The sequence below is a fragment of the Dasypus novemcinctus genome, chromosome 14 (assembly GCF_030445035.2).
Source record: "Dasypus novemcinctus isolate mDasNov1 chromosome 14, mDasNov1.1.hap2, whole genome shotgun sequence".
In the NCBI taxonomy this organism is placed as follows: Eukaryota; Metazoa; Chordata; class Mammalia; order Cingulata; family Dasypodidae; genus Dasypus; species Dasypus novemcinctus.
The window spans coordinates 104,025,199-104,047,118 of record NC_080686.1 but is presented as its reverse complement, the minus strand read 5'-3'; the positions used below and the strand labels follow the sequence as shown (position 1 = coordinate 104,047,118).

Sequence of the window (21,920 nt, the reverse complement as noted above, 5' to 3'; positions counted from 1 at the left end):
CTCCCCTCCCTCCCCTCCCCTCCCTCTCCCCCTCCCTCCTCTTCTTCCCCTCCCTCTCCCCTCCCCCTCCCCCTCCTTCCTCCCCCCCATCCCCTCCCCTCCCTCCTCCCCCTCCTCCTCTCTCCCTCCCTCCCCTCCCTCCTCCCCTCCCCCCCCTCCCGCTCTCGCTCCCGCCCGCCGCCGCCTCCGCCCGCCGCCCGGGCCGCGTCGGGTAAACCTGTTTGGCGAGGCGGCCGCGCCGGGGCGGATCGTGCGGCCGGCGGCTCCCTCGCGGCTGGCGGCGTCGGGGCCCGTGGCGCGCGCGCGGCCGCCCCTCGGGCCCGGAGCCCCTCGGCGACGCCACCATGTACTCGGGAGCCGGCCCCGGTGAGTGCGCGCGGCGGGCGGCGGCGGGCCGGGCCCCGCGCCCTGGCCCCGCGGCCGTTGGCGGGCCCCGCGCGGGCGCCCCGGCCGTTGCCCCGCGCCCCGCGGCCCCCGGCGGCCGCCCGGGCCTGGCAGGCGAGCGCGCGGGGCCTGCGGGCCGGGCCTGGAGCGCCGCGCGGCGGCTAGGCCCAGGCCCCGGCCGAGCCCCGAGCCCGCCTGGCCGCCGGCCGCCCCGCAGGCGCGGGCGCGGGGCCGGGGGCCGGCGGGCGGGCCGCGGGCGCGGGGCGAGCGGAGCGGCTGCTCGGGCCGGGGCCCCGCGGCGGGGCCGGGCGCGCTGGGTTGGGGTTTTCCGGCCGCCGGCGCCCCCGGCCCCGCGCGGGAGGCGGCGGGAAGGCGGCGCGGGGCGGGCGGCGGTGGGAGTCGGGACCCTGGGCTGGAGGGGCGCGGGCCCGGGCCCGGACCCCGCCGGCCGCGCGGTCTTGCCGGCTCGAGCGCTGATCGCCTTTTTAACAAATGATTGTTGGAGAAGTTGTGGGCTTAGGGCACAGCCGTGGCGCGGAGCCCGGCTCCCCGCGCCTCGGTGCGGTGCCTGTTAGAGCCAGGAAAGCGCATTTCTGTCATTGTATCAGTAACTGTAGCCCCTGCTTTAACTTGGCGTTCACGGTCTTGTGCAGTTCCCTTTTTAACCACATTCAAATATGCAATTCCGGGCTGTTAAGTACCTTCCCGTGGGCGCTGCCGTCCCCCCCGGCCGTCCTCCCCAAGAGAACCCCCAGTTTAAACCAATTTCAGCCTCAGATTCCCATCTCCCGCCCCCACCCCTGGTAGCCCACGTTCTAGGTTCTGACTCGGAGTTGCCAGTTGCCCTTTGCGGTCTTATAGAAGCAGGGAGGCGATCTGTTGACTTTCTTAGCACTCCTCTCCAGTCAGCCTCTCTCTTCTTTGGAAAAGTTTTTTAAAAAAACACACACAAAAACTTGAAACAGTAACACATCCCAAAAGGGTGAAAAGGGCCGTTAACTCGCTGGGCCAGAAAATGGTCAAATGTGAAAATGCCTTTTGCTTTCTCCCGCCAGACACGTGGCTGCTCCCCTGCCCCTCCAGCCCTGCCCCTGGGACCGGGCACTGCCTGCTCCCTTTGTCCGCCAGACCCCAGGCGGCTGCAGGCCCCGCGCCCGGCCCTGCTGGCTGCATTTGCATTCCCTGCCCGGCTGCCACCCTGCCCCAGACCTGCTCCAAGGCCCCTGGGCTGGCCCCCGGGGGCCCTTCGGCTCGGTGCCCACGGCTGGGTCTGCTCAGGTGTCCAGAGCGCTCTCTGCCTGGTGAATTCTGAGTGTCCCTGCTTGGTGGCACTGTCGGGTAGAAAGCTTCTCCAAGGCCAAGCCCTGGGATGGAGGAGTGTCAGCTGCCTGCCCTGGGAGGTGCCCCCAGCCCCAGCTGGCTCTTATCACAAGCCCTGGGGTCCTATCCTGGCTTCTTGAGACCTCGGGCAGGCATTTCCCCACCATGTTGAGTGAGGGTCTCCAGTGACCCCCAGAAAGGGACGCACCCCACGTGTTAGCCACGGCTCCCTGCATCTTTTCTTTGCCTTCAGTTTTTATGCTTAAAAGTTGGAGGCCCAGAAAAAAAAATGAAGCACCTTGAGGAAGGTCAGGGCTTTCTGCTAAGTGTTTCACGTGTAATTTAATCCAGTTGGCAGCTAGCTGCTGCTGGATTCTTCGTTTTGGTGAGAGCCAGCCGAGAGGTTAAGAACTTCGCCAAGGTCATCTCACCGGAGAGCATGGGAACGCTCTGACTCCCAAGCTGCTTCTCTGGAGCTGCTCCTCAGCGAGCGGCTCTCAATCTTTTCTGACCTTGACCCACAGTCAGAAGCACCTGTTAGGTTTAGACCAGAACACACTCGTGTAATTGAAGTGAGAGTTTCCTGAAGAGCGCTTGGCTTTTTTCTTGTCTCTTGTGTAGAAACCAGTGCTTTCGTCCCGGGTCTCCTGGCCCGTTCTGGTCACTACCTACTTTTTGAAGAATCCCACTGTGGTACGGCCTTGGCCTTGTGGCATGGTTAGTGAGAGGGATACAAGTTCAGGCAAAACCTGCTCTCGAATGGGACAGCCTTGGTTGAAAAACACGAGTGGGTCTTTAGGATAATCCTTAGCACATGGCAGGATGGGAATGCACCCGGGGGGAAGGTTGTAGGTGCGCTGTACTTAGGCTGTGGTGCAGTTACATTTTATTCCACACGCTAGGACTTGCAATTTTGTTTAAAAGGAATTTTTGGAATAGAGTCTCCTCATTGAGATGCCTTTTCATATAACATTTCCTATTTTAGCATAATGAGAAGCTCAAAGTAAATTGAAGAATGATTACAGTTTTGCTACTTCCAATTTCAAAATATTTTTTAAATAACTTAGTAAATTAATTTTTAAAAAGCTCATATTAGGTCTACATTATAACTGTGACAAAGGAATACTTTTACATATCCAAATTAAGAGCTGGACTCTTAAAGTTAAGCATGTTACCACTTCTTCGTTGTTTGAACTATTTGGATTCTAATGAAACTACTGGATTCCCTAGTGACCTAGAACTTTCATTAATGGACAAATAAGTTTGATTTTTTTAAACCACTTAAAGCTTTTACATGGTGGTGTCTGAGCTATTGCATACTCCAAACCGACTGTTTTTATTGGCTTTATTCTACTCCAAGTCAAGGGAGCTAGCTAGCCTCCTCTCCCATTTGCTACAAAGTAACTTTGTGACCTCTAAATATGGTATGAGAGTTTCCTACACAGGATTTTGTCTTTGAGATTAACTGATTCAGGAGTGGTTTCTGGTACCATTTAACTCCTCCTGCCCCTGCCCTCCCCCCCCCCCCACTGTTTCACTGAAAGTAGCCACTGCCTGCCCTCTGCCGCCCTGAGGCTGCCGTGAGCTGGAAGGCAGGGGAATGGCTGGCATTACTTGTGCCGCCTCCCGCTTAGAGCTGTAAGAACATTGAGGGGGAATTTAAATGAGCACGGAGGAACGACGGTAAGAACTGCAAGTCCTGAAGCGCAGCTTTTATTTTTACTCATTTTTATTTTTCCCCGGGAGATTTTAAGAAGATTTTTTTGGGTTAACTTTTCATGGTTAAATTCTAATTCCTGTGTCAAAAGTTAGCCATGCCAGTTGAGTTGAGCCTCTCTGATGGAAGTTATGTAACGCTCTGCTGCACAGGCAGCCCGAGGAAGGGTGTTTTCCTTACATGGAGTGTTATTGGGAACCTGGAAACGTAGCATTTGCTTTTCTTATAGCTTCTGTGATGGAATAAACATAAAACACACAAAAGTACAACAAATCGTCCACCATCACTGATACTCAGCAATTCTCAACATTTTGCACGTTTGCATAAAATAGACTCCTTCCTCTCCCCCTTCTTAAATTCTAAAGCAAATTCCAGATGTGTCCTTTCACCTATCCCGACATATTTAACTGCACATTTAAAGCAAAGGGACATCGTCTTAACCCAGTGCCACTGTCACCCTTACCAGTCAGAATCAGTTTCTCTCATTGTCTCACCAATGATGTTTTCAGTTGGTTGTTTTGGATCCTGAGTTTTAATAAAAGTGCACACTTTACATTTCATTTTATGTCTCTTGAGCTGTTGAATCTAGACTCTAGAGCTAGACCCACTCTTTGTTTTCTTCCTGCTGTTGACTTGTAGACATTAGAAGTTTTAAATAATCTTCAAGTTATGTATATCTCCTCCCCACCTCCCACTTTCTTTGGTTCTAAAAGGAACCCCATTGTTCATGATCAGTCTTTTTGGTTTCTCTGTCGCTGCGGGAGGCTGCGGACTTGAATCCCGGCCCAGTGGTCTTAGGCGCACTTCTCGTGAGGTGTCTCTGGGTGGTCACTTGGCGTCTGTAATTCTTCGGTGCCAGCAGACGCCGGTGCTTCCGCGGTGCTCCTTCAGTGGAAGCGACGTTTTCTAACGTGTAGAAACTACGAATGGTGGCTGTGACTGTTGGGCAGTTTGCCTCATAGTTACTCAGACGGGGTGGCTTCTTGGCCTCCCCAGGTTTGGGTCGGGGGACACGGCTCTCTCCTCCACTCCCCGTCTCTCCTTATCTGCTCCTGGCCGTTCCTCTCGACTGGCCGTCCCCGCGTCATTATCTTTTCCTCAGTTGTCGCCCCTCTGGCACACGTCCACACGTCCCGCGCCCCAGCGCCTGTGCTGCAGTTACTCCCGTGTCCCTTGCCGCTTCCCACCGGTCCCGTCAAAGCCAGCTTTTGCTGTGGCAAAACATCATCAAGCTACAGTCTTCAGGTTTTTTCCCTCCGCTTTTCCCCCTCAAGGTTTTTGTGACCAAATGCCACGTCCTCCTAACTTATCTTTTGACATCTGTACCCCTGGGAGCGTACAGTTTATCTCTGAACTGGGAGCTCTTGATTATTCACCAGGGACAACAGGCCTGAGCGGGGGGGGGGGGGGGCGGTGAGGGGTGGAGGGGCGGGGTGTTGGCGTGTTTGGGGGGTTGTTCTCCCTGACGGAAGGCACTGGAGAGACCTTAGGCTTGCACATTAGCTCAAAAATAACAGGTTTGGGCATTTTCCACTGGCCTCGCTCTTGAGTTACTTCGTGCTTGCTGAAGTTGTCCTAAAGTTGGAAGAGCACGGGGATGGAGTCTTTGAGACGTGGCCCCTGATTTATATCAAAAGGTGCATCTGGGCAACACTTCTCCTGTCACCTAGAGGCTAGGGGTGGTGGGGGGCCGTGAGAACCAGAGAGTCCTGCCAGGCTCTCGGGGTGCTGGGTGAAGAGCTCAGGGCCCCACCTTTTATCTTCCTCGTCCAGTCCTCCGGGTCAGGTCGCACGGGGCAGTGGGTGGACAGACAGGCAGGGAGCCCCTCTGCTTAGCTCTGGCTGGTCCTCGTCTCGTCCCATGATGTCTGCCCGTCCTCTTCCGTGGCTCTCAGTTTCCTCCTCCGTGAAGGGAGGCATTTGGACGCCCACCTCCCTTCTGTGACCTGGCCCCGCCCTGCCCCCCTGCCCACGAGCCTCGTGGCGGAGGAGCCTGGGCTGCGAGCGCGGCTCAGCCGGGTGTCCTCAGGGGCCACGCAGCCGCTGCCAGGGCCGGGGTTCAGCCTCAGCACCTGGTCGTGGCGCTGCCCTGGCCTGGGCCCTAGCAGCCCACGGCGCTTCTTTTCTTTTTATTGCATCACATGACATGCACTCCAGCTACCGGAGTCCGGCATTTCCTAGCGGCATCCATGCTGCTAAACACCCTGCAGAGCATTACAGCTGCAAAGGGAATTAAAACTATACTCGCACGGGCACATGCACACACGGATGCGCATGCTTGCACACACGCCTCACTCCCTGGCCAGGGCAGAGGGGGACACAAGGGATGTGAAAGGTTTTTTCAGGGTGGCCTTCAGTAAGTTTTTTTTCTTTTTTCTTTTTTCTTTTTAATTCCTCTCCCCTTCCGCTCCCCCTTCGCCCCCCCGTTGTCTGCTCTTTGTGTCAATTCGCTGTGTGTTCATCTGTGTCTGCTCGCACCCTCAGTGGTACTGGGAAACTGTGTTTCTTTTTGTTGCGTCATCTTGCTGCATCAGCTCTCTGTGTGTGCGGCACCACTCCTGGGCAGGCTGTACTTTTATTTTTTTTCACATGGGGCGGCTCTTCTTGTGGGGCACACTCCTTGCGCGTGGGGCTCCCCTACACGCGGGACACCCCTTTGTGGCACGGACCTCCTTGCAACGCAGCAGCGCTGCGCATAGACCAGCTCCACACGGGTCAGGAGGCCCGGGGTTTGAACCCTGGACCTCCCATGTGGTAGGCGGACGCTCTATCAGTTGAGCCATGTCCGCTTCCCCTTCAGTAAATTCTCAGGGAGCACAGTTCTGCTGCCTCTTTGTGAGCAGAAACGAAGCCGGTGAGCAGAAATGAAGCTGGAGAGCAGGGCTGGGAAAGGGGCCCCTCGGGCGCCCGGGCTGTCCCCAACCCGACTCTCTGTTGCAAGCCCGGCTCCTCAGAGATGAGGCCTTGTCCCAAGGTGCAATATTTTTGTCGTTTTCCAAGGTATTCTGGTGTTTCTGCAGTGAGGGTAACTTGGAGAGTTCGTTTACAGAGTGCGCTTTCCTGTCGCAGCTGCCCGTAGAAAGGTCAGCATGGGAAGGTCCACAGGCCAGAGTAATTGGAGGTACTGTCAGGTTTTACTCACGCAACTCAGATAACACGACCGTTGGCGGTTTATCTTTACAACGTGGCGTTGCCTTGTCTGGAGGTGCAGCCTCAAGTGACGGCCTTTGCTGGGATGGTCCAAGGGCCTGGGGTTTTTCCTGGACTCAGGTGGTGGCCCTCAGCTAGCCCAGCCCCTGCAGGCCCAAAGGGCGCGTGGCGGGAGCGGCCGTGCTCGCTCGCCGGTGCTTTGGGTTGGCTGTCCCTGCGCCCGGGCGCAGACAGCAGGCAGAGCTTACCTTTGTGCAGCGCTCGAGGTTCCCCGGTGGAGCTTGGGCTGCCCATGCCAAGCAGGCCAAAATCTTGGCCGAGGCTGCGATTTTATAACCAGCCTTAGGACTGGCAGGTGCTGGTGCCATTGCTTCCATGTTTGTAGGAACAAAGCAATTGATGGAGTAATGCAGGTAAAAAGTGGGGAGAAAGCCCGGGTGCCAGGCTGCTGGAGCGCCCGGCGCCTGCCCCACCCCTTCTCAGCGCCCCCGCCCCCCATCGGCCTCTGAGCCTCAGGCTCCTCCCCCTCCGCTCCCTCCGCTCCCTCCACTCCGCTCCGCGGTGGGGGGGCTCTGAGCAGAGGGGACAGTGAGGCACGTTGCTGCAGGGAGCTGGGCTCGTGGGAAGTGCCTGCTGAGTTACGCGCGCTCAGAGGCGGCTGCTTGTGCGCCAGAGCTGCCCCTCTCCCTCCTGTTCCACGGTGCCCTGCAGAGGAGGGAAGCCGAGCTCTCACCTGGCTCTCACTCCCGCCTCTTCTGGTCCTCTTGGATACCTCTGGGTCTCGTTTGGGGAGCGGTGAAGGAAAAGGAAAAGGTTTAAAAGCCACGTCCCCGAGAAACCACTTTGGAGACCTGACGCCAGGGAGGGACACGGCGGCCTCGGTGCCCACGTGCCTGGCCCGTCCTGCCGGCACAGACCTAGGTTGGGCATGGCTGAGCGCCTGCAGGGAGGCTGGCGTGGCCGTGGGCCCACCCGGCTTGCGGGGGTGGGCAGAAGCTGCACCCGAAAGCACAGCCTTCCGTCTCTAGTGGCTTCACATGGTGACTCCGGAATGGCTCTGTCAGCGAGAGGTGGTGGGAGGCGGTGGGCGTGGGATGCAGTGGGTGTGGGACGTGGTGGGCATGGGATGCGGTAGGCATGGGACACTGGGACACAGTGGGTGTGGGACACGGTGGGCGCAGGACACTGCGTGGGACATGGTGGGTGTGGGACACTGCATGCGATGCGGTGGGCATGGGACACCGTGGGCGTGGAACACTGTGTGGGACTGGGGGGCCTGGGGTGCGGTGGGCGTGGGACACTGCCTGGGTCACGGTGGGCGTGGGATGTGGTGGGCGTAGGGCATGGTGGTGTGGGACGCGGTGGGCGCAGGACACTGGGTAGGTGGCGGCTGGCCCCACCCTCCCTCTCTCCCTGTGGGCTTCAGCACACGTGGTTCGTGAGCGTTGAAGCCCGTGGCTCTGCAAGAACAGCCATTCTAGACTCGGAAGCTTCCTCAGAAAGCGCAAGTTACCTGAGCTGTAGGCGTGGAAAGCTTCTGGGGTGAACCGGCACCGCGTGGGAGCTGGAGGCTGGGAGGTAGGGGAGGGGCTTGTGGCTGGAGGCGGCTGGCTGCCGTGAAGCCTTTTTTGTCTAAGTGGGGCGTATCGAGGGTATGCCTGTTCTCCAATGTCTCCCCAACCCCGATATCTTTGGTAGTTTGCCCCAAAGGGCAAGGGTTGAGTTTATTTTACTCACCAGCTGCCCTCCGAGAAGCTGGTCCACAGTGGGTGCCCAAATGTGATGAATTAATGTGTAGTTCATTCAGGGAGATGAGAGGGTGACACTAGTAGAAAGATGAGGACCCCAGAGTCTGAGCTCTTGGGGGACGGGCTGGTCGGATCTGACTGTTGACTCCCCTGAGTGCACGGCGTTCTCTCAGGATCTTCGGGAGCATTTCTGGGTGAACCAGACACAGCCCTCCTTGCAGTGGAATACAGGACCTGGGACAGTTACCAGATGTTGGAGAAGGTGGCTGTGTTAGTCAGCCAAACGGGTGCTGATGCAATACACCAGAAACTGGTTGGTTTTAAAAAAGGGCATTTATTTGGTATAGGAGCTTGCAGACACCAGGCCATAAAGCATAAGTTCCTTCCCTCACCAAAGTCTATTTGGAGCAAGACTGGGTTCCTCTGGGCTCCGCTCCTCTGGTTCCTCCACAGGGGCAGCTGCAGACTGTGGGGCTCTCTAGGCGTTGCCTCTCTCCACAAGGTCAGCTGTGGACTGTCAGGAGAACGCTCTCTCTCCCTGGGGCTCCAGCTTCAGCATCAAACTCCCAACATCAAAAACCCTCAGCTCTGCCCTTGGCCATGCCTTTTGTCTGAGTCCCCACCCCTTGGTGGACAACGCCCTAATGACGTGGTCCAATCAAAGCCCTAATCATAACTTAATCATGCCCAGGTAGAGACCAGATTACAGGCGTAATCCAGTATCTCTTTTGGGAATTCCTAACCACGTCACACTGCTGCAGTGGGGCGCTCCTGCTTTCAGGAGCCGGGTTGCTTCTGGCTGGAGCACCAGGGGGCCAGGGAGGTTTTCATTTGAGTTGGACTTGGAGGGACGGGGGTTCCCGCCAGTGTGACTGTGATGAGGCGGCAGCACAGCAGGCCTGGGTCGGGCCTGAGGGGCTCGGAGGGTCAAAACAAGACAAACACGGGTAAATTCATTGCCCAGCCTGGAGCTGGCCGGGGGACTGGGTGAGGGCAGGAGGTGGGCCGCCCTGGTGAGCAGGGTGGGCAGGGGGGTGCGTTGTGTAGCTGGGCTTGGATCATGGACTTGAGAGGAGCAAACGGGGAGTCCAGGGGTCCTGAGGGAGGGCGCATCGAGTGGAGCAGGGATGCTGGCTGACTTTGTTTTTAAGAGGATCTCTCTGGTTGCTGTGTTAGGAACACACTGACGGGCAGGATGGAAGCCAGGAGGCCTGCATGGAGGAGGGCGCAGGTGATCGTCACCGTGCGGGGGTGCTGCGACAGTGACCCCTTCCTGCTTCATCTGCACCCTTGCTCACATTCCACTTGCCTCATTATTTTGATTCAAATCCCAGTCATAGCTTTTGGCTTTTACTTTCTTTTTTCCAGGCAGTCCCGGGAATTGAACGTGGGACCTGTATGTGGGAAACAGGCCTTCAACCACTGAGCTACATCGTCTCCCCCATAGCATTTCATTTGCAGATATTTCAGGGTACCTACCTGCAAGGCAAGGGTGTGTGTCCCTGTGCCTTCCCCTCCTGTAACCACAGAGCAGCTAGCAGCCCTTCAGAGCAGCCCTTCCCGTGTCGTCAGCTGCGCAGGCTGTGTGCAGGTCTCCATTTCCCACATGGTACGGGTTTTATTGTAACAGGTGATTGACTCAGGATCCAAGTAAAGGCCACATTGTGACTGGTTGACGTGCCTCCTAAATGTCTGTTTCTAGAAACGGTTATCTTAAGGTATGATTCCCCTGTATATGTATTTTTCACCTTTAAACGTACACCCATTTAAAGTATACAATTCAGTGTATCTTAGTGTATTCACCACTATCTTAATTTTGAACAGACTTGTCCTACCCTTAAAAAAGAAACACCTGTGCGCAGTAGCTGTCACCCCCTGCGCCTCCACCCTGGCAGTCCTAACAGCCGCTGGCCGAAGTCTCTTCATCTCCCCCACCCCTTGCTACTGATTTGCTGAAGAAAGTGGGTCGTTTGTCCTGTCCAGGGCCCCACCACCTGGACTCGCTGGCTGCACCTGGGTGGAGCTCGAGGCCTTCCTCCCACCTGGGGATTTCCTGCAGGTGGGTCGTCAGCACGGGGGAGGCTTGGTCTGGTGCACAGTGCACTTCTCTTGGCAGGAACACGTCAGGTGACAGTTCTGTCGAGAAGCATTTTCTGTCTGGTTGTACCGCAGCAGCTGCTGTTGCTGTTGGCAGCTGTTAGCACCTGCTGCTGGTCACTGCCTGACCCATGAATTCATCAGGGCTTGCAAAATGCTGATATTCTGTTTCTACTTCTGTGAGTTGAAACTTCCCCATATTGACTGTTTGGTTTGGGGTATATTCTGAAGACAGAAGAGAGTCCGTGAATGAAATCTTGTTTGGAGGAAAGCGCTACGTCCAGGTTGGCGGCCGTGTGGAGTAATGTCAGAGGGTAGAAAGGTAACCTGGCGCAGACCTGTGAACTGATGTGCAGGTCTTGCTCAGATTCCGACATCGTCGGGCTGCTGTCCATTATCCTGGCCAGGACACCTTCCAGGGTCCCACTTTGCATTTGTCATCTTTGCATTTCCTTTGTCTTCTCCAATCTGTGACCCCTCCCCAGACTTTATCTTTAGTGACCTTGGCACTAAGCTCAACTTTTTGAGTTGCTTCCGTGTCCTTTCAGCGTGCCCCATCATTTTTTGAGCATTTCTTTCTGGACCTGAAGATGCTCCCAGCTAACCTTGGATTTTCCCTGTGCCTGATTCCCTGGAATCACACATTTCATCAAGAGCCCTGGTTCCCTTGACTGGAGGACGGGTTTGATCTGAGCTCTTCACTTTGCTTCTCAGTACACCAGGCTAGGGAATGTGTGTTTATACCAACACACATGTACAGACACATCTGTATTTATTTCTGTATCTATTCCTGTGTGCGTGTGATATATATCAAAAACCACGGGTGGTGGACTTGGCCCAGTGGTTAGGGCATCTTTACCACATGGGAGGTCCACAGTTCAAACCCCGGGCCTCCTTGACCCGTGTGCAGCTGGCCCATGTGCAGTGCTGATGCGCGCAAGGAGTGCCCTGCCACCCAGGGGTGTCCCCTGCGTAGGGAAGCCCCAGGCACAAGGAGTGCGCCCCGTAAGGAGAGCTGCCCAGCGCAAAAGAAAGTGCAGCCTGCCCAGGAATGGCGCCGCACACACGGAGAGCTGACACAACAAGATGACGCAAGGAAAAGAAACACGGATTCCTGTGCCGCTGACAACGACGGAAGCGGACAAAGAAGATGCAGCAAATAGACACAGAGAACAGACAACCGGGGTGGGGGGAGGGGAAGGGGAGAGAAATAAATAAATCTTAAAAAAAAAAAAAAGACAAGGTTTTCACAAAAAAAACTAACAAAAAACAAAAACCTCGAGTTCATACTGGTACTTCTGATTTTAGTCCAACACCACAGAGTTAATTCTAGCCTTCCCTTTTCCTTTTCTATGGCTTCTTTATCAGATAGTGAGAAACCTTGCTCTCTTTATCCCCAATATATTTATGTGTTTGTGTGCATATGGTATGTACAGAAAGCAGTTTCAGAATCACTATCTCTCATGCCTGTGAGAAGCGAACTTGCTAGCAGGAGCACGCTGTGTGTACGACCGCCTTGTCTTCAGCCTTCCAGCGGGCAGGCAGGCGTTGTTTTCCTGAGTTCTTTAGCTTGTTGCTCCTCTGCCCCCCCCCCCCACCCAGTGCTGTGTCACTGATAATAGGTTCGGTTGTTACTGATTTTATTCCATTTTGCATGTCCCCCATCCTGGTTGAGGTCACTGAATCACTTTTCACGTTCTAAGAGTCAGAGCTGCGTAAACCCACAAGCCCCAGAAGGCTGGCTCTGCGCCTCCGCTCCACCGGCTTTCTCTCGTGACTTCTGTCCCAACTTCTATCCCCGATCCCCCGTTCCACTCATTTGTCCGGTCCCCTTAGGCTCCTCTTGGTGGTGACAGTTTCTCAGACTTCTTGCTTTACCAGTTTTGAGGAGGACTGGCCAGGGCTTTTGTATGATGCGCCCCTCTTGGAATTTGACATCTTCCCGCATCTTTTATGGCGGCCTGGCCGTCCACTGTGTGTGCAGCACACTTAGTCTGTGCTGTGAGCGGCCCTGTGCCTTTTCTTCCTCAAGGTTTTGCATATACAATGTGATAATAAATAACGCACCTCTGCTTTGATTCCTTGGGGGGATGACCCCAGGGCCCCGCCAGGAGATTGTGTTATACTTTTGCATTTTCACCAGCCTGATAGGTGAGAAGTGGTGTTTAAGTATTGCTTCAGTGTATATCTCTCCAATTATGAGTGAGTTTGAACACTTTTTAAAATATGATTTTATATCTTTTGTGTATGTGTGTGAATCATCTGTGTCTTTTTCCCCCCATTTTCCTATCAGGGTTTGGGTTCTGTGCCAGTTCTTAAGAGTCCTTTATGTAGTAGGAACTTTAAGCCTTAGTCTGATATATGTGGCAAATATTTTCTTCCAATAGGTCCATTATCTCTTGACTTTATGTTGCTTTTAGCCATGTTAAAATTGTTAATTTTTATGTAATAAAATTTTATATGAAGTCTTTTATTGCCTCAGGCTTTTGAGTCCTAGTTAGAAGCTGTTCCCTACTCAGGTTAAAGAGGATTTCCCACGTGTTTTGCTCTAGTACTTGTGTGGTTTCTTTCTTTCCTTTTCTTTTCACAATTAGAGCCTTTATCTATTTGGAGTTTGCTCTTGGGTATGGTGGGCAGTATGGATCTAATTTTATCTTTTTCAAATTGGCTACCCATTTCCCCTGCACTATTAATTAAAAAGGCCGCCTCGGCCCCAGTGATTTGAGGTGCCATCTTTATCACAGACTAAAGTTCCACCTGCCAGTTTTTTGAGCTTTCTGGCGTGTTCCACTGGGTGATGTGTCTGTTCACTTGGTAGCGCTGCAGTTTTAATGACAGAAGTTTGTGCATGTATGTGTCAGCCGGGCCAACCCCCACTTTCATTCTTGCATGTTTGTGCTTTTTATAATTTCATGGCTATTTTAGAATTTATCTCTAAAAAGATGTGTTATCTTTAAAAACCATGACAGTAATACCATCCTCATCCCTAGAATTAACAAGAATTTCTTAGTATCGTCATATACCCAGGGTGTTCACGTTTCCACTTGTCTCAAATGTCATGGCCCATTTTGAATCAGGCTCTAAATAAAGTCTCTGTATTCCACTGCCTCGTACGTGTCCTTTAATCTATAAATTCCTCCCTTTATTTCCCTTTGAAATTTGCTGAGTTTCCCACAGTCTAGATTTTGCTTTTCATCCCTGTGGTAAAGTTTAACATGCCCCTCTGTCCCTTTATTTCCTGTGAATTTTTAATTTGCTGCTTTGTAGATTTGGCCAGTTTCAGGTTTGACTTTGTTTTGTTTCGTTCTGGTTTTTTTTTTGCAAGAAACACCGAGGGCAGTTATTAGGAGACGCCTCCAAAGCCCCCGAGCAGAGATGTCTCGTAAGCAGGCGGGATTTCCGGGTCTGAGCTGGGAGGGGGCGGAACCTGGACCAGAGCAGTTGGCTTTTCTGGTGTTCCTGGAGTGGTAAGTGTAGGTGATGAGGTCCAGGGCAGGAGGAGAAGGTGGAGGGCAGTGCCTGGCGGTGCTGAGCGGGCTTTGCTGGGGTCTGCCGCCCAGGACCCCCAGAGGTGGCAGGTCGGCCCGACCTTAGGCTGTTGGGGGCGCGGAGGAACCCGAGCCGGGGGCACGTTATGGGCTTCCTTCAGGTACCCTTGGCTGAGGTTCGCGGAGCTCCTGCTCTGGCAAGAACAGATGTGTATGGTGACTTTTCAATTAATGAAATGATAACACAGCTGCAGTAGCCTGTTAGGTTTGTGCTTTTCATTGTTTTCTTTGTTAATTTTTACCACGCGTGTATTTCATCTATAAATCACTTACAAAGAAGCTTTGGGGGTCACATCTCCCCCGACACCTGGGCTAGTTATGGGCACGCACTTAAATCTTTCGAATGGATTATCTTGCCTGCGTGTAAAGTCGGTTTTAGTTTTCTGAGTCCAGGTATTCCTAACTTCAGGGGCTCTTCTAAACTGGGTGCTGTGGGCCCCTCCTTCCACTCTCAGTTTCCCTCACTTTGCTCAGGGGGCCTGGACCCAGTGAGTGATCCTTTCCACTCCCCCTGCCGAGAGGAAATAGGCAGGCAGCCTCGGGAAGAGGGGGGAGTGGTCGCTGACCAACTGGCCTGGGCAGGGCCTGGCGTGGCTTCAGTGGAGTGGGCGAGAGCGAGGGAGGAAACAGAGGACGCAGCAAGCAGTGCGAGGGGAAGAGGTGGGAGCCAGGCCAGGAAGGAGGGAGCGGGAAGGCAAGGGAGCTGGGGCGAGAGGGCGCTGACTGTCCCCGCTGGGGTTACCAGGGGTCCTAGCAGCCCTCTCCTCCCACTCACGCCCCGCTGTCCTCTGCCTTCTCTGCTCCCTTCTCTCCCAGCTAGGGGCTGAGCCGTGCATTGAAGATCTCGTAGGCCACGCTGCACGATTGCTTTTGTGTGTCCTTGCATCTGGTTCTTCTGGTATAGAAGAAATCCAGTTAGCTTTGCGGGTGATGATAAATAGCCTGGAGTGGAAAACAAACTTTTATTAAATTCACGTTTCAGTTAAAATCTGAAGCAGATCAAAGGGAGTCAGAACCCTCGCTCTTTTCTCCAGAGTTGCTGCTGGAGTAGATGTTAAGAGTTGCTCCGCAGAGTTGTTAGCAAGTCTGCCAGAGCCCAGGAATAGAGGCTGGTAACAGTTGCCACTGCATGCCAGGTGGCGGCTGATTGCTACATGTAGACCCAGCGCAGGGTTAGAGTCCTACGGCTCAGTAACAGTTGCCACTGCATGCCAGGTGGCGGCTGATTGCTACTTGTAGACACTGAACTGAGTTAGAGTCCCACCGCGTGCTCATTGGTTCTGCACTGGGGCCCTAAGCTCAGGGTGGTTTAGGGGATGAGAAGAAAGCAGAGCAGCTGTACTCTCAAAGAGCAGGGCGCTCCTGCCCCCCCATTCCATGGGTTTTCACCACACTTTTCTCATAGTGTGTCCTGGGACCCCAGGCAGTGTAGCCTCTTAATTCTGTTTTTTTTTTTTTTTTAAAGTTCTTCCTCCTTTCATGATGAAAGGAACTCATGCAGATTTCAAAGAATTTAGAATACATAGGAATAAAAGGAAAAATGACCCATAATGTTCCTTACAAGGAATACCTGTTAATGTATGTTTGCTTCCAGACTTTTTCCCTGTACCTATATGGATATAGTTGGAATCAGCCTACATTTATAATTTTGTATTGTTCTTTTCCACCAAATGTCTTGAACATTTCTGAGTGCTGTGCATTTTTTGGGGTGGGGGGACCGCAGACCCATGTTCACAATTTTTACGGTAAAAAAAGATGACGGTAGTAGACTCAGCTCTGACGGTGGCTCCAAGGGACAGAATGGTGGGGGGGACAGCTGGGGTGCCACTCTGTGGGACACCACCTCCTCGCTGTGCGGCCGTGGTGGGCCCCCACACCCCGCCTTCCTGTGCCTCGGTTTCCACGTCGGGTGAAACGGACCCAGTAACGTACTTCCCTCAGGGATTCACAGTGGACACTGAGTGGGATGGTGAGCTGAGCTCCAGTGCCTGGGAGACACCGAACACTCCTGACAGCTGCTGAGTTTTGTTCTTGTAAGAGAAGTTGTAGATTTACAGAAAAACCACGCAGAAAGCACTGAGTTCCCCTAGGCCGTTCTCCCTGCCGCGGCCTCTTGGCCTCGGCTGCTGATGTATCGTCCCGCTCGCCTACTCGTGGCTCGCCTTCTCGCCCCTCAGAGCACGTTCTCAGTCTCCAGCGAGGCGGTCGGGTGACTTGGTGCCCCTTCCCCTGCTAACGTGCTAACCGTCAGCTCCCAAAGGGCAGGACTGTCCCCGGGGAGGGCGGAGCACTGCTCAGCGCTCGGCGGGGGTGGGCGTGAGTGTGGTGGACGCGTCGTGGCTGCAGGCTCTTGGGCACCAGCAGCCTCTGTTTCCTAAGGGGTTACTTCCCAGAGACCCCCCCGCTGGGAGCTGACGCACACGTCACGCGGGCCAGCCTCGCGTGTGCTCTCTGCAGACGTCAGCTGCACACCCGCTGGGGGAGCGGCACCCCGAGGCTGAGGGGAGAGAGGAATGAATACCCATCACCCCAGGGTGCTTTGCCCTCCGGGGAGACCCCGGTAGCAGGCTGTGTCGGGGTGTGGGAAGCAGTGGAGGCAGCAGCTCCAGTGTTCCCGGCTCACAGCCTGGAAGCCTCATCGTGGGTCCCCTGTGCCCCTGCCCTGCTCTGTGAAATGGGGGTGGAAAGCGTACGTTATCTGTTGCTATAATTAAATTATCTGCTGGTATAAAATGCTGTCCTGTTGTAACTCTTAATAGCTATTAATATAATGGATTGTATTTTATTTCTGTATAATATAGAATGATGTTTACTTACACTAGGTGATTATTGATCATAATTCAGGTAACCACTGATCATAGTTATTCCTTATATTACACACCAGTGATTGTCCTGATTGTATTCATTACATGATCATTAATGCTATAATTAGATTACGATCGTTGAAACAGTGGCGGCAATCGCTGCCGTGAAGGTAAAACGCGTTGCCCCCTGGACATGCCTCCCGTGCAGTCTGTGTGTGGTGCACGTCAAGGCACTGGCTGTGCCAGGGTGCACGCGGCGTCCCGGTGCCCGCCCCAGGAACGCAGGGCCGTGCTTGGAAGGCAGCGTGTGTCGGGGTGCTGCTGGGGCTGCGGGCCGCGTTCCTCAGGGTCCCCCGTCCAGCCTGGACCAGATGGGGTGTCAGTGTTGTGCAGGGCTACTTGCAAGGACCTGGGTGGCTCCCTGCCGACCCTGGGACGCCCCCCTCCCCCCCCCCCCCGCGGTCCCCCGAGCGTGCCCGGCGCGGCAGCCCTTCCGCTGGGCCGTAGGGTCTTCGGTCGTGTTGGGGGGAGGCCCGCCCACAGCGGCCAGCCGCTCCCCGCCCAGCGCCACACCCGGGCAAGTGGAGCTGGACGCGCGCGGCCCGCACGTGCTTTTCATAAACCCCCGCCTCTGAACGCAGCAGATAGCGCCTGTCGTTCTTCTAAGGGTCTCTGGTGTTTGGTCCAAGTGCTTTGCTTGGACATTGTTTTCTAAACAAAGGCCCAGAAGGAAGCCAGCAGACCTCGCAGCGCTGCGACTCGCCAGTGCGCCCTAACTCGAAGCAGGCCACCGCGCGGAGGGGTCTCCCGGCGGCAGGGCCGCGGGGCGCATCCGACCTGAGACGCAGACGCGCCCCCGGGCAGGGCAGGGTTCCAGGTCACGTGTCTTTGTCTCCAGAAACCTCTGCCGAGGTTCAAAACCAGACGCGTTCCCACCGCGGTCCCCTTTTATTCTGTCCGGAAAATACTGGTTATCAGGCAGGGACCGGGCACTCCCGTTTCTCGTGGGCGCTTTGGCTTTGCGTTACCGAACCCGCCGTGCGCCAGAGGCTCACTTTATTTTATTTTATTTTATTTTCTCTCCCCTTCCCTCCCCCCCCCCCTTGTCTGCTCTCTTTGGCCATTCGCTGTGTGTTCTTCTGTGACCCCTTCTATCCTTACCAGCGGCACTGGGAATCTGTGTCTCTATTTTTTTTTTATAATACACAGTTCACTACTTTTTATTTTATTTTTTAAAGATTTATTTATTTATTTGTTTCTCTCCCTTTCCCCCACCCTGGTTGTCTGTTCTCTGTGTCTGTTTGCTGTGTCTTCTTTGTCCGCTTCTGTTGTCGTCAGCGGCACGGGAATCTGTGTTTCTTTTCCTTGCATCATCTTGTTGTGTCAGCTCTCCATGTGTGCGGCATCATTCCTGGGCAGGCTGCACTTCCTTTCGCGCTGGGTGGCTCTCCTTACGGGGCGCACTCCTTGCACGTGGGGCTCCTCTACGCGGGGGACACCCCTGCGTGGCAGGGGCACTCCTTGCGCACATCAGCACTGCGCATGGGCCAGCTCCACACGGGTCAAGGAGGCCCGGGGTTTGAACCCTGGACCTCCCATGTGGTAGGGGACGCCCTATCCATTGAGCCAAATCCGCTTCCCCAGAGGGTCACTTAGTGCCTGCTGTGTGGGGCCGCTGTCCCTCGGGGGGTCCGAGGCGCCGGCAGGCGGAGGAGGGTCGGGGTGCGGACCCTGCCCTGGAAGGGTGCGCCGCCGCCCGCCTCCTCAGTGCGTGTGCGCTCTGGTTATTGTAAGAGGGGATCTCCCCACTCCCTGCGCTTGGCAAGGGGGCGGCTGAAGACCGTGTGCCCACGGGTGGCAGCGCTCCGCAGGTGATGCCGTGGCGGGGGCACAATCTCGGGAGGGCGACAGGCATCCCGCAGGTGAAGCTCCGGGCCGCGGGCATGGCCTTGGGTGAGGGCAGGGGAGACCAGCCGGGCCCACTCCTCCCGCAGCGGCAGCGAGGGCTGCGTGTCGGGCGCTTCTGAGCGCTGTCCCGGGCCCGCGAGACCCGCAGAGCGGCCGCGGCAGCAGTGTGCCCTGAGACGCCCCGCCTACGCGCCCCGCACGCCTCCGGGGTCTGGCAGCTTGACCCCGCACGCCTCCGGGGTGTGGCAGCTTGACCGGGTGCTGTGGCGGCCCGTGCTGGGCCCCGGGGGGACGGGCCGCCGCTGGGCCGCACGCCCGGGTGTGGAGCGGCTGGCCGGCCGCGCTGCCCTGCCTCGGGCGCGCACGGGTCCGGGGCTTCTTCAGGGGACTCTTCAGGTAGAGCAGACTCCACTGAGGAATGAAAATGGATTGGGACTAAGTGGGCTTAGCTTTTCCACTGTTTCAATTAAAGAACAGTAATCAGTTGAGCCGTTTTTCTTTTTAAAAATTTTTACCCCTCCCCGCACTGAGGCGGCTCCCATGACTGTTTGCTCGTTTTTCATTTGTTTTCTCCTTGTTTTTTGCTCTGTTTTGTTTTTTTCTTTAGGGGGGCACCCGAACCGAACCCGGGACCTCCCCTGTGGGAGGCGGGTGCTCAACTGCTTGAGCCACATCCGCTCCTAGCAGTTTGATATTGTCATGAATTCCAAAAACAGATATTGGGTCACGTTTGTAAACTGTTCTGTGCCTGGGCGTGATTAAGCGATGATTAAGATTTTGATTGGGCCCCATCAGGAAGGTGTTGAGTCCCTGGGGACTCACAGAGAAAAGACGCGGCAAAGGACAGAGTTGGAGGTTTTTTTGATGTTGGGGTTTGATGCCGAAGTCTCAAGCGGGAGCCCTGGGACGTAAGCTCAGAGAGGAAAGAGAAGCCAGCCCCAGGAAGAGAGGCCCTGAGCCAGGAGAAGAACACAGAGGAATAGAGACGGCTCCTTAGACACGGCAGAAACCCCAGGGAGAGAGACGGAGCCTTCTCCTGATCGTCTACAGCTGACCTTGTGGAGGAAACAGAGAAAACAGAGCTGAGCCCAGAGGAGCCCAGGCAGCCTGAGCCCTCGCAGCCGTCGGCAGCCCTCTTGCCCCAACACCTGGAAACAGGCTTTGGTGAGGGAAGTAACTCCTTCGTTATGGCCTGGTATCTGTAAGCGCCTACCCCAAATAAATACCCTTTATAAAAACCAGCCCATTTCTGGTATTTTGCATCAGCACCCCTACATTTTTTTTGAAGGGGCCGTTTTGAATAAATGGATCCTGCCTTGAGTTTCCCCCGTATTTTAACGTGGGTTTCTGAGCCCACCGCAGGCTGCGCCCCTCTCTGGTGCGCTCACTCCAGGAGGCCAGCGCTGCAGGGCTCAGCCTTCCGGGGGCGCTCCATTAGCAGGCCCCTTTGCTCACAGCTCAGGCGTTTTCTTTGGCCACTCCTGCCACTAACTGATGTCTGAGGTCATTTTCACATGCTTTTAAGAAAGATGATGACAAAAATTGGGTAATAGAAAGAATGAAAGGAAAAACATCCAGCTCTCGGCTTCCCCTCTCCTTTCTCCCCTTTTACACCAGAATAAAAAGGGCTGCAGCCTGGAAAGTGGCTGGGGAGCCCAGGTTTGAAGGCAACATGCCACAGTGGTTTGGGGTGCCCAGCTTCGTGTCGCCACCTTGGTTTGGGCATCGACCCACCCTCTGAGGTCAGGCGGTCACAGGTTGTGTTGACATTAGGTGCTCATGTCCAGCGAGGGAGCACTGTCGTAAATTCAGTGGCAGCGTTCTAGGGTTAAATTAAAAGGGGAGAAGGTACCCTTGGTTTTTCCAGGAGTGGGGGCCACTCGAGTCTCCAGAAGCTGATTTCGTCCTCCCAGCGTTGCAGGACCCTACGTGGTGACGATTCCCAGGCGGGTAGCGGCGCCGTCGGGGCTCTCACCCTCAGCCTCGTCTCAGGTGGAGACGGCTGTTTGCTCATGGAAAGGGCGGGGGGGGGGGGGGGGGGGGGCGGGCCTGTTGGCCCCAGTCTTTCCCCTGATGGAATTTTATGTATTTTGAAATAAATGACTTTGGCTCTCTTTGAGTTAGAGCTCGATAAATAGTTGTCTAAATTTAAAGAATTGAATTGGCTTGGAGGGGATATGTGATGATTTGCCAAACCCCCAAAAAGCTCTGGAGTGAAAGTTCCATGCTTACACTGGTGACGTGGGCCCGTCGAGCCCCCCAACCCTGATAATTTGTATCAGGAGAATAATAGCTAGGTCCATCCCCAGGCTTTTGTAAACTACCTTAACACTTTCAGTCCTGTGTGGGTCATCTGTGTTTACTAACGATTGACTCTGTTGATTCGGTTGACGTTTTCCAAGTCTGTGCTCTCCCTGTTCTCGGTGGCGGTTTCCTCGAGAGCGTGGGCTGCCTAATAGAGTATTTCTGTCGCTTCTTCTCACATTCCAAGTGAGCGCCAGCTGCGCGGGCGGGGAGCGCATGTCTGCTCCAGGTTCCGGGGAGCTCTGGGACGCGGGCTAGAGAGCTCAGGTGCCTCTTTCAATGTGTGGATTTTTTTAATGTGGATTTTTTAATGCTTTTGTCTGTGTGGGTTGTATCTATCAGGGTTTACTGTATTAGAAATTAAAACTGAGCAGTTTAAAAAATGTTAATGTAAATGGCAATAGCAAGTTGTATTTATTAACGTAAATATAATTTCATGAAAAATATTTTTTCCAAGACTAAAAATATATAATGAGAAGAGTGGCGTTGCTCTCTGTTTCTGCACGCCTCACTGATGTTTGGCTTACTAGAAGGTGGCGGTCGGTGCCGGCGTTCAGTCTGCTGGGAGGTGTTTTGGTTAAAGTGTGAGAAGACAATCCAGCCTCCCCCAGATGGACGGTGGAAAGGAAGGAGTATTTTGGTCGCCTTTTAGATCGTTGTGAGTGCTCTTTGATGCTGTACCCAAAACTCGACGAGCAGCAGTTTCTTAGAAGTTGGTTGAAAGTAGACTCTGAATCCATAGCAATAGGAGTTTGGATGGGCCTTTTTTTCCCCAAAGATTTTTTCTTTCTTTCTCCCCACCCACCCCTGCTGTCCTCTCTCTGTGTCCATTCGCTGTGTGTTCCTCTGTGTCTGCTTGTCTTCTCTTTAGGTAGCACTGGGAACCAATCCTGGGACCTTCTGGAGTGGGAGAGAGGTGCTCAATCTCTTGTACCACCTC

The 21,920-nt window shown here is 54.7% G+C and overlaps 1 protein-coding gene across 1 annotated transcript in view; it reads left to right on the top strand.

The window, feature by feature from the left end:
* The first annotated feature begins 288 nt into the window (after nucleotides 1-288).
* The window catches only part of AGO2 (argonaute RISC catalytic component 2), a 108,765-nt gene continuing 87,133 nt past the window's right edge, over nucleotides 289-21,920 (top strand). Inside the window, 1 exon segment of the mRNA XM_058276091.2 lies at nucleotides 289-366. Within this exon segment, the coding sequence (XP_058132074.1) occupies nucleotides 345-366 (22 nt within the window). The 5' untranslated portion in view covers nucleotides 289-344.